Raw genomic sequence first — 12176 nt, forward strand, 5'->3', positions numbered from 1 at the left:
TAAAGAAGATGTGGTACCTATACAATGGAATATTACTCAGCTATAAAAAGAATGAAATAATGCCATTTGCAGCAACACAGATGGACCTAGAGATTATCATACTAAGTGAAGTAAATCAGAAAGAGAAAGACAAATACCATATGATATCACTTAGATGTGGAATCTAAAATACGACACAAATGAACTTATCTGTGAAACAGAAAGAGACTCAGAGACAGAGAACAGACTGCTGGTTGCCAAGGAGGATGGGGGTTGGGGGAGGGATGGAGTGGGAGTTTGGGGTTAGCAAATGCCAACTATTATTATATATAGAATGGATGAACAACAAGGTCCTACACAGGGAACTATGTTCAATATCTGGTGATAAACCATAATGGAAAAGAATATGAAAAAGAATGTATATACACATATAAGTGAGTCACTTTACTACACAGCAGAAATTAACACAACACTGTAAATCAACTAGACTTCAATAAATTTTAAAAAGAGTGTTCCTGTTAGAATTTGATGGAAATGTAGAAAAACATGATGGGAAATATGTCAAAACATTAACAGTGTCTGTATCTCTAGGTGGTATGATTATAAATCAACTTTGTTTACTTCTTCAAACATTTCAGTATTTTTCTTTTTTTTAATAAATTTATTTATTTATTTTGGGCTGTGTTGGGTCTTTGTTGCTGTGTGCGGGCTTTCTCTAGTTGTGTCGAGTGGGGGCTACTCTTCATTGCGGTGCGTGGGCTTCTCGTTGTGGTGGCTTCTCTTGTTGCAGAGCACGGGCTCTAGGCGCGTGTGCTTCAGTAGCTGTGGCACGCGGGCTCAGTAGTTGCGGCTCGTGGGCTCTAGAGAGCAGGCTCAGTAGTTGTGGCACACGGGCTTAGTTGCTTCGCGGCATGTGGGATCTTCCCGGACCAGGGCTTGAACCCGCGTCCCCTGCATTGGTAGGTGGATTCTCAGCCACTGTGCCACCACCCCAACATTTCAGTATTTTTCAAGTGTTGTTTTGGTATTGTTTATGTATAAGAAAACATACCCAAAATGATGGGAATAAAGTTGACATGCCTACTGCATAAGACTGTATTGGGCTAAGGGTCTTTCATGGAAAATCATGAAGAATTATTTGGAGAAAGGGGAAGAACTGTAGACAGAGAAGTTTGTTTTGTTGGTACTATTTTTTAACATTTTTTCCAGATAATTTTCTTTTCAATGCAGCGTGACATAAAATGGAACGAAGTTTGGTATGCTTATGTGCTAATCGCAGCCGGAGTACCTATCACGTGCTAAGAAGCCCTGAAACTTTCCAAAAGGGAGAAACAGTAAACAGCATGGCTCAAACGTGTTTTTGAGGGCATTTCCTGGGATTAGAGTTTCCTAGAATACATTTTGGGAAACTCTCGCATAAAGCAAGGTCCATTTAAGGTCCGGCTCACCCCTCCTCATTTCCATAGCCACGCAGCATCCCTGCACACCAAGGCAGCGGGGTTTGCGGGCACCGCGGAGCCCAGGAACCTTCAGCAACTTGGTTCAAGAAGAGAACATCGGGGCTTCCCGGGTGGCGCAGTGGTTGGGGGTCCGCCTGCTGATGCAGGGGACGAGGGTTCGTGCCCCGGTCCGGGAGGATCCCACGTGCCGCAGAGCGGCTGGGCCCGTGGGCCATGGCCGCTGGGCCTGCGCGTCCGGAGCCTGTGCTCCGCAACGGGAGAGGCCACAACAGTGAGAGGCCTGTGTACCGCAAAAACAGAAAAAGAAGAGAACATCAGAAGAAAAAAAAAAAGAGAGAGAGAGAGAACGTCATCTGTATGGGAGGTGGGGAGGGGAAGTCACCCCACAGGGATCAAGATGGGTCAGGCTGGTGCCACTCTCATCTCAGAAAAATCCGGCAACTCAGTCTGTTTTCTACCGCGCAGCCCTGACTAAGCATTTGGGGCATGAATGAGCTGCACTGAGCCTGTTCTCTCGTGAGATGTAACAGGGACATCTTGACTCTTAACCAGAGTTATCAGAAAATGTTGAGGCTTAAATGGGAAGCTGGCCTCATTTCCTAGTGATTCTTACTTAATGTTTACCTGGGGGGAGGATTTCACGGGAACACAATCCTTAGGAACTTGTTACCGAAATTCTAAGAGAAATGTTTAGACTTTTCTGAAGGAAGGCTGCATTTTCAAGATGGTGGACTTCCGAGCGTCCTTTTTCAATTTAAAATAGGTTGGGAGAAACCCACACACTTATGGTCACCTAATCTATGACAAAGGAGGGCAGAATATACAATGGAGAAAAGACAGTGTCTTTAATAAGTGGTGCTGGGAAAACTGGACAGCTACATGGAGAAGAATGAAATTAGAACACTCCCTAACACCATACACAAAAATAAACTCAACATGGATTAAAGACCTAAATGTAAGGCCGGTACTATAAAACTTTTAGAGGAAAACATAGGGAGAATACTCTCTGACATAAATCACAGCAAGATCTTTTTCAATCCACCTCCTAGAATAATGAAATGAAAACAAAAATAAACAAATGGGACCCAATTAAACTTAAAAGCTTTTGCACAGTGAAGGAAACCATAAACAAAATGAAAAGAAAACCCTCAGAATGGGAGAAAATATTTGCAAACGAAGCAACCGACAAGGGATTAATCTCCAAAACATACAAACAGCTCATGCAGCTCAATATCAAAAAAAACAAACAACCCAATCAAAAAATGGGCAGAAGATCTAAATAGACATTTCTCCAAAGACAATGGTTAAAAAGCACATGAAAAGATGCTCAACATCACTAATTATTAGAGAAATGCAAATCAAAACTATAATGAGGTATAACCTCACACCAGTCAGAATGGCCATCAACAAAAATTCTACAAACGATAAATGCTGGAGAGGGTGTGGAGAAAAGGGAACCCTCCTACACGGTTGGTGGGAATGTAAACTGGTGCAGCCACTATGGAGAACAGTAGGGAGGTTCCTTAAAAAACTGAAAGTAGAGCTACCATACGATCCAGCAATTCCACTCCTGGGCACATATCAGGAGAAAACCATAATTCGAAAAGATACATGTACCCCAATGTTCACAGCAGCACTATTCACAATCGCCAGGACATGGAAGCAACCTAAATGCCCATCAACAGAGGAATGGATAAAGAAGATGTGGTACGTATATACAATGGAATATTACACAGCCATAAAAAAGAACGAAATAATGCCATTTGCTGCAACATGGATGGACCTAGAGATTATCATAGTGAGTGAAGTAAGTCAGACAGAGAAAGACAAATATTATATGATACTGCTTATATGTGGAATCTAAGAAAGGGCTACAAATGAACTTATCTACAAAACCAAAACAGAGTTACAGATGTAGAAAACCAACTTATGGTTACTGGGGGGTAAGCAGGGAAGGGGGGATGGATAAATTGGAAGATTGGGACTGATACATACACACTACTATATATGAAATAGATACTAATAAGGACCTATTGTATAGCACAGGGAACTCTACTCAATACTCTGTAATGGCCTATATGGGAAAAGAATCTAAAAAAAGAGTGGATATATGTATTTTTATAACAGATTCACTTTGCTGTACACCTGAGACAACATTGTAAATCAATTATACCCCAATTTAAAAGAAATAAAGCATTCAGACAAAAAAAACAGACTGGGAGTTTGGGGTTGACATGTACACACTGCTATATTTAAAACAGATAACCAACCCTAACCTACTGTATAGCACAGGGAACTCTGCTCAATATTCTGTAATAACCTAAATGGGAAAAGAACTTGAAGAGGAGTAGATACGGGACTTCCCTGGTGGCACAGTGGTTAAGAATCTGCCTGCCAGTGCAGGGGACACGGGTTCGATCCCTGGTCCGGGAAGATCCCCTATGCCATGAAGCAACTAAGCCCATGCGCCACAACTACTGAGCCTGTGCTCTAGAGCCCGTGAGCCACAACTCTTGAGCCTGCATGCCACAACTACTGATGCCCGAGTGCCTAGAGCCTGTGCTCTGCAACAAGAGAAGCCACCAAAATAAGAAGTCCACACACCACAACGAAGAATAATCCCCACTCACTGCAACTAGAGAAAGCCCACGCGCAGCAAGACCCAATGCAGCCCCCAAAAAAAAAAAAAAAGAGTAGATACATGTATATGTGTAACTGAATCACTCTGCTGTACACCTGAAACTAACAGAACATTGTTAATCTACTCCAATATAAAATAAAAATTAGAAAAGCAAAATGTATTGAAATGATTGAAAGGGAGTTAAGGAAATTACCCTTTGCCTTAGATGCCCCCAGGAAGGTGCCAGGTCTCCCTGAGCTGGGACAGTCCCAAGTTTCTAGGCCTACCAGGAAAACATTTCTCCTTCTGACAAGTCTTCTTGTCAACCGAGGGACCCCACTAGGGTGAAAGCCAAGAGCCCCAAACAGAAGGAGGCACCGTTCCCGTCTCTGTTTACTGGGCCACAGGAAGAATTAGCATTCTGCCTGCAAGTACGCTGCTACCCTCCCCTTTGCTTTGAATGCAGAGTCACTCATCTGGAAACTACAGGGTAAGAGGAATGACTCGTGTGTCCTGATACCACTATGTTCTCGCAATGCCTGCTGCTGCCTTAATCACCAAATAAAAGAGACAGAAAGGAGCCTCGAATTTTTTACTGCCGTTTTTTCCCTGTGTGGGCTTATGACGATGTACAGAACACCCAGTCAGGAGCCTAAGGAAGAAAAACACAGCAAAATTAGCATGATAGATGGGCTCCAGCTGGGAACAGCTACATGCAATGCCCAGGGCAAGGCTTTTTCACTCCGCACTGAGCCTGACACAGGGGCATCGGCAAGTGTGCACAGGGCAGAAGTCCTCCAAGTGGGCTACAACCTTCATGGTGCAGGCCGGCCTTTCCTGTTACACCTACATAATTTACAAGAAATAAAACGAGGTCAGTCTCCCCTCTTAACCAAGTTACTCTCCACGAAAGGACACCCAGCTGAGAAAGCAGGGCCCACAAATTCTGGTCATCCTCCCGGCTCTGCCCAACATACCGCTCGGGTACGTTCTTTCCCCTTTATGCTTGGAGGATGCCCCCAGCCTGCCTCAAAGCTCTTGGAGGGCAGGGTAATGCTCCGTATCCCCTTCTGTATCTTCCACTTGCTCACATGCTTCCTTAACCGATCCTGATGCGAGGGTGATGGAATGGCAGCTGTCATTGGTCCACATCAACCAACACCCCCAGGAGGGACCGGAAGTAACAACAAGCCTCCCAGTGCTGAAGCTTTTCCTTCTGCAATGCCTGCTTCTGCAAAACTGCATGTAGAGACTCTTCCCTGGTGGCGCAGGGGTTAAGAATCCGCCTGCCAATCCAGGGGACACGGGTTTGAGCCCTGGTCCAGGAAGATCCCACATGCTGTGGGGCAGCTAAGCTTGTGTGCCACAACTACTGAGCCTGCGCTCTAGAGCCCACGAGCCACAACTACTGAAGCCCGTGCTCCCCAACAAGAGAAGCCACCGCAATGAGAAACCTGTGCACTAACACTGAAGAAGAGACCCCGCTCGCCACAACTAGAGAAAACCCGTGCACAGCAACGAAGACCCAACGCAGCCCCCCGCAAAAATAAATAAATAATTTTTTTAAAAAAACTGAATGTATAAGCTTCTTATTTGTTGTGTTTTAACTCCTCCCTCTTGTCTGAACCATTTCACTGGTGTTGAGACTAAGGATTAGGGTCAAAGAATAATATAATGGTCTAGCTTGTGTTTCAGAACCAGCTCTCGCCCTGCAGAGAACTCCAAGCAGCAGCTACTCTTGCCTGACACTCCTGATCCTTATTGACAAAAGGCCACAAAAAAGAAGGATATTTTGCCATTTGCAGCAACATGGATGAAGGTCAGAGGTTATCACGCTAAGTGAAGTCTGTCATACAAGAAAGACAAACACCATATGATATCACTTATATGTGGCATCTCAAAAATGATATAAATGAACTTATTTACAAAACAGAAACAGACTCACACACAGAAAACAAACTTATGGCTACCAAAGGGGAAGTGGGGGGAGTGATAACCTAGGAATTTGGAATTAACATATACAAACTACTATATATAAGATAGATAAACAGGGGCTTCCCTGGTGGCGCAGTGGTTGAGAGTCCGCCTGCCAATGCAGGGGACACGGGTTCGTGCCCCAGTCCGGGAGGATCCCACATGCCGCGGAGCGGCTGGGCCCGTGAGCCATGGCCGCTGAGCCTGCGCGTCCGGAGCCTGTGCTCCGCAACGGGAGAGGCCACAGCAGTGAGAGGCCCGCGTACCGCAAAAAAAAAAAAAAAAAAAAAGATAAACAACTGGATCTACTGTATAGCACAGGGAATTATACTCAATATCTTGTAATACCTAAAATGGAAAAGAATCTGAAAATGGGAAACAAATCTGAAAAAATATGTATGTATTATGCATATATATGGATGTATAACTGAATCACTTTGCTGTACACCTGAAACTAACACAACACTGGAAATCAACTATACATTGATTTTAAGAAAAGGTGACATGGTTAGCAAACATTTGGTCCTGTCCAAAACGTCCATAAGTCATCTGGTCCATAAGATGCTTGGTCCACACCAAAATGTCCTTGAAATTTGGTCCTATCCAAAACTTCCAGGGAGACATCTGGTCCATGCCAAAAGGTCCTTGATATTTTGGTCCTGTCCAAAACCATTTGGCATGGACCAAATATGTTCATGGATGTTAGGGATAGGACCAAATTTCAAGGGCCTTTTGGCGTGGACCAAATATCTTATGGACCAAGTGTCTCATGGACATTCTGGACAGGACCAAATGTCCTGCAAGGGGCGGCACAATTCTAAACTCACCACCCATCCTCCCTCCCTCAGTGAAAGTGCACGAGGTTATGGAAATAAACCTTCACTGATAAGAGATAATGTAATTTTAGTTAATGCCAATGAACTGACCATTTAATATTGGATTAAAGGAGGCTCTCATGAAAGACTTTCTTCTTAGCATTCAGTTCTATCAAGAAATGGAATGAGCTGTATTTTACAATACTGCCCAGTTACAGAAGCTTGCTTTCTTTGGAAAGTGATAATTCTTCCAATGCTTTCTGTCCCTACCCCTTGGGCACGTGGGTGAATCATGTTATGAGAAGTTGTCAGGAGCCCAGACTTTAGGAACTGATGCCTGAATGTGAATCCCTGCCTGCCTGTGTGACCCCTCAGCCTCCGGCTTCTCCACTGTAAAATGGGACTAAAAATAACCTATGTCGAGGTTTAGAGTTAATGCATGTAAAATGCTGTAGACACACAGTGTGTGCCCCGGAAGTGTTAGCTTTTCTTATTAGCACTGTGTACCCTGCACTGTGCTAGGGTCTTATACTGAGCTCCATTTAGTTCCTGCAATAACCCTAGGAAGAGCGTGCTACTATTAACACCCCCATTTTACAGAGCAGGAAACTGAGGCTAGGAGAGGATTTTTTTTAAAGCTCGTCTAAGGACGGAAAGTAAAAGTGGCAAGAATCAAAGCTGGGACTGTCTGATTCTAAGCCCATGCACTTCCTGCCACACCACACTACTTCCTGGATGACACACACACACACACACACACACACACACACACACACACACACACACACACACACACACACACACACTGCCAAACAGTGTCACATCAGAATTAGAAAAATGTGCTTATGACTGGTAAACTGTGCCTCATTATCTAGGGATCCAAATGTCTCTCAATCAAACTGTTTCTTTTCTGAGTACAAGGACCATGTTTTTACATCTTCCCTAAAGAAAAAGCACATAGTTCTGTACACACAATAGGGCCCTCAATGCTCACTGGCTTTACATGGAAATTCACAGCAGAAAGTGGATCCGTGTCCTGGTTTAGAATACTTGATCAAACAATCCAAATAACCCATGAATTCCCCAAAGCTTTGAAAACCTTGCCTAATATAGCTCATGTGTTCTGGAGACAACGAGAGATCTGATCTGAAGCTAAATCTCATCAAAAATACCGGGAGAGAAAGCAATTCATATCAGACCTCCAGGTGGGATTAGGGGAAGGGCCTCCCACGTTGCTGCTATAAAACCCACATAGCTAGAGGCTTTGGAAGTGATACAATCTTAGTATTGTCTTTGTTTTGTCCTTGTTTCTTTCCCCCCACGTGTTACGAAGAACACTGCATTATTGCTGCTATTCTGGCGAAGAGATCTGGGTATTCCTAAACATTCTAAAACCCGTTTCCCCACCTGAGGACAAGAGGGGAGTAAGGACCAGCAGCCTCACTGCCCAGTGTCTATGCTGGGAGGTTTCCAGATAGGCGATTTGGTGGCATGGGTGCCCACGGCTCAAAGCAAATGGGGGTGGGAATAAATGGAAAGAAACTGCACACAATTGGATTTCTAAGAATTTTTAGCCAAGATTTTATTGGAATATCTATATTGGATGATCTCTGAGCATGGTAGAGCCTAAACATGCATTTGACCTCTTCCTGATTTTGAGGTAAGCCATGCAGTAAAAAGACAGGACTAAGACTGTGGGCCTGGGGGTGACATTAAAGATGACGATGGCAAAAGCCAAACTGCTGTGGACTCAAAGTCACATCAGGACACGGTCTGGGCCTGCCAGACGGACCAAATTAGTTCTCATGTGAAGAGATATGTGTGTGGTCCGGAGAATAAGAACAGAGTCCAAGGTTTAGGAAACCTGTATTTATCTTCCACTTCTGCTACTTGTTAGAGCTTTAGGGTGGTTTGACAAGTTACTTAACCTTATTAGGCCTTAGTTTCCTTAGCTGTAAAATGGGAATAAGGATGATACACACCTCAAACGAATGTGGAGGAGTTGATATGAGATAATGCATAGAAAAGTACTTCGCCTGGTACCGTGCACCCGAAAGTTATCAGGGCACACAGGGCACGCCCAGTGACCACTGGCCAGCACCACTGACCTTTTCATTATTGCTAATGGAAGTAGCTTATAAATGTTTTAATGGAAAATGTCCTGCATCTTCACACACAGGTAGCGATGAATACTTAAAAAATAAAAAGCTTCTTGGTGTATTTTGCGGCTGTTCCCAAAATAGCCCGCGAGGAGGGCAGGGCAGAAATGATGAGCCTCGTGTTGCAGCTGAGAAGGTGGAGGCTTAGCGAGGTGAAGGGGCTTATTGGAATCCATCAGGTAGGACCGCGCCAGCCAGGAATGCAGCTCAGGCCTCTGCCTCCTGCCCCGTCTCCACAGCGACCTGGCGTGCAACCAAGAGGCGAGATACCCCAGAGCAGAGAGCTGGACGCCTGCCAGGGAGAGGCGGCATGAGGACTCCGTTCCAGTCTGGTCTCATCTCATCTATTCATTTGCATGTTGCTTGGATTTTACAGCCCTTGTAGGTGGTGGCCTAAGGGAGCCATGGTCCCCAGTGCCAAGTGATGTGCCTGTTAGTTCAGAATAGTCTGGGGAGTTCCTCATATTACTGTTGGTTTACCTTGGTCCTCCAGCTCCAGCAATCCTCACTCCACCCCAACCTGAGTTTGCCTACCCCTCTGGCATTGCCCTGCTCCCTGATGTTCTTAAGGAAATATTTGGGAAATTAACAGCCAATGCACACTTCCCCTGCACCCCACAGGGGAAGATTCAGGTCTCAGAGGTCTGAGTGGCTGGGGACTTATTGTTCTCATGGCTGCCCCCGCACCAGGTGACGTGGAAGGACAGACACCGGGGCTGCTGAACTGGGCGACTCCTGAGGGCTCCGTCATTCGAAAGTGGAGGATTCTGTAGGTGCCAACCAGGTAGTGGGCTCTGTGAAGGGAGGTGGGCAAACCCTTCAGCCCTGTAGGTGTTTAAGAGGCTGCCAGAGGGCGGAGGGACCTGCCAGCCACAGGCAGTGGCAGGAGGAGAGAGCAAAGAGCTTGGAGGAAGGAGGCTAGTCCTCCGGGCCTGAGTAAAGGCCTTCCTGAGACAGGACATCCCGTGTCGCCATAGGACACCACTGCTGGGCCCGTCCCCGTGCAACCTAATGATCCGTGGTCACCTACCCATCACCACCATTCACCTGGGCCCTCCCATGGGCACGCCTCTCATTCATCTTTATTACCGCAGAGCCTGGTGTGGTCACTGCCAACTCGGTCTGATCATACGAGATAGATACCATCCGACTGGCCTCTACCTTCAAAATATCCACTTTATGGGGGACTTCCCTGGCGGTCCAGTAGTTAAGACTCCACACTTCCAATGCAGGGGGCACGGGATCAATCCCTGGTCAGGGAACTAAGATCCCACATGCCCCGCGGTGAGGCCCAAAAATAAAAATAAAATAAAATAAAACAAAATATCTACTTTATGATTCCACCTCATATACAGTAGGTGTTCAATAAATGTCCAGTGAAGGAATAAGCATGGACATGGTTCTAACAGCGCTGACATGCCAGCGACCAAGCCAGGCTTTCTGGTCAACCCGACAACAGTGCCAAGCAGCTGTGATAGCTCCATTTTCCGATGAGGAAGCTGAGATACCATATATGGAAGAGCTTAGCCCAGCGAGGATGGTTATTCCATGTTCACTGCGTGCTGATGATTATTCCAATTACTGTCCAGGGCCAACAGCTCCCTGACAGCATATCCAAGATTTAAACCCAGCCTGGCCTGGCTCTAATCAGGCTGCCTTGCCACGCAGTGTCCATCCTGGAAATGCAGTAACTGGAGGCTTCTGAAAGGAGGCCCCCGTCAACAGGGTCACCACATGGACATGTGAAAGCTATAAACCACTTGGCAAGTCCCAAACGATCAGTAATTTCTGGGTAAGGAACAAAACTGAGGGAACTGGCTTGAATTTTTTCAGCGGAGCGACGCAGTATTTCAAGGAGCACATGTGCCCCAGCCCCCTGCCTGGCCGTGCTTTCCGCTGTAGAGTGAGCACAAGCGGGGTTCGGACGGCGGACACATGACACAGCCGCGGCGGGGAAGTCGCCCCTCTTACCTCTTTGCCCTGTCTTTCTCATCTTCATCCATTAGATTGTCTCGGCAGTTTTTCCTGCAAAAAAAAAAAAGAACAGATGATGACTCTCTGATTCTCGACCTTTCTCACAGGTCTTTCTGGTTGCCATCATTTTGGTCTGATCTAAATCACATGCCTTAATCCACAGGTTCTCAAACTTTCTGGTTCCAGCAACTCTTTGCACCCTCTCAAAAATGACCGAGGACTCTGAAGACCTCTTGTGTATGTGGGTGAAAACTGAGAAATCTTAAATGTACAATATTCCATTAAGCATCAGAGAGATGTCATCAACAGAACTCCAAGAGCTTCTGGAAAAAGACCACTGTATACTCAAAAGAGTAAACAGGCAAATGATATGTTAACATTAGGAAAACTGTTTTGACCTCAAGGACCCCCCCTGGGTCCCTAGATCACACTCTGGGAACTGCTTTCCGGACCCAGCTCAACAAAGCATCTGTTTATTTCAAACCTGCAAGCTGCCCGAGACGTTCTAAAGGAGAGCATTTCTTTATCTGTTCATTTAAATACACAAATTCCTCTTACGCAGCCTGGAGGGATCGGGGCCCCAAAAAGTATAACTGCTCCCCTATCTTTAAGGCATGTACACCCCATAGATAGTCAAGGTACACAGATGTGAAAAATGAAGTAACAATCCAGGAATGTTCTCACAGCCCCAAACCTCATCACCTGGGCCTCTACTCTCCCGGGCCGCTGGCTCAAAGGCTCTTGGGCCCACTGACCTGGTGTCCCCTGCTACACGCAGGCCTGTGGTCCTTCACCCCTCAGAGCCACATCCCTGATTACTCTTCCTTCACACGTTTCCCAGAGTCCCATCTGTCTGGGGGAGGTCCCCCTCCAGCCCCTCCATGCAGAAAGACTTTCAGGGTGTCCCTGAGGCCAGAGTTGGGGGAACTGGAGGTGAAGTGTGGTGGAGATAAGGGTGGGGACCACAGAAGAAATGGAATCACCATGACCCACACGCTTCTGGTCTCTAAACAGAGGGAGGGCCTGACATCAGAACTCCAGAATCAACACTTTGCAAATGCACTAACCTTTACTCTCAAAATTCCAAGTTCCTGATCACAGTTTTTTTTTTTTTTTAATGAAAATAACTCATTTTATGAAAAGGCCAGTATGAATTTTGTAACAAAAGTAGACAAGGATATTAACAGAAAGAATT

General features: G+C 45.7%; 1 protein-coding gene across 5 annotated transcripts in view; it reads right to left on the bottom strand.

Moving 5' to 3' along the window:
• NPAS2 (neuronal PAS domain protein 2) overlaps nucleotides 1–12176 on the bottom strand; it is a 345032-nt gene that overhangs the window by 91073 nt on the left and 241783 nt on the right. For all 5 annotated transcript variants that reach the window (XM_060309185.2, XM_030838789.2, XM_060309187.1 and 2 more), the window contains one exon: nucleotides 10979–11032. In XM_060309185.2, coding sequence (XP_060165168.1) covers nucleotides 10979–11032 — 54 coding nt within the window. The remainder of the gene's footprint in view (nucleotides 1–10978; nucleotides 11033–12176) is intronic.

This window comes from Globicephala melas, chromosome 12, assembly GCF_963455315.2.
Source record: "Globicephala melas chromosome 12, mGloMel1.2, whole genome shotgun sequence".
Classification (NCBI taxonomy): domain Eukaryota; kingdom Metazoa; phylum Chordata; class Mammalia; order Artiodactyla; family Delphinidae; genus Globicephala; species Globicephala melas.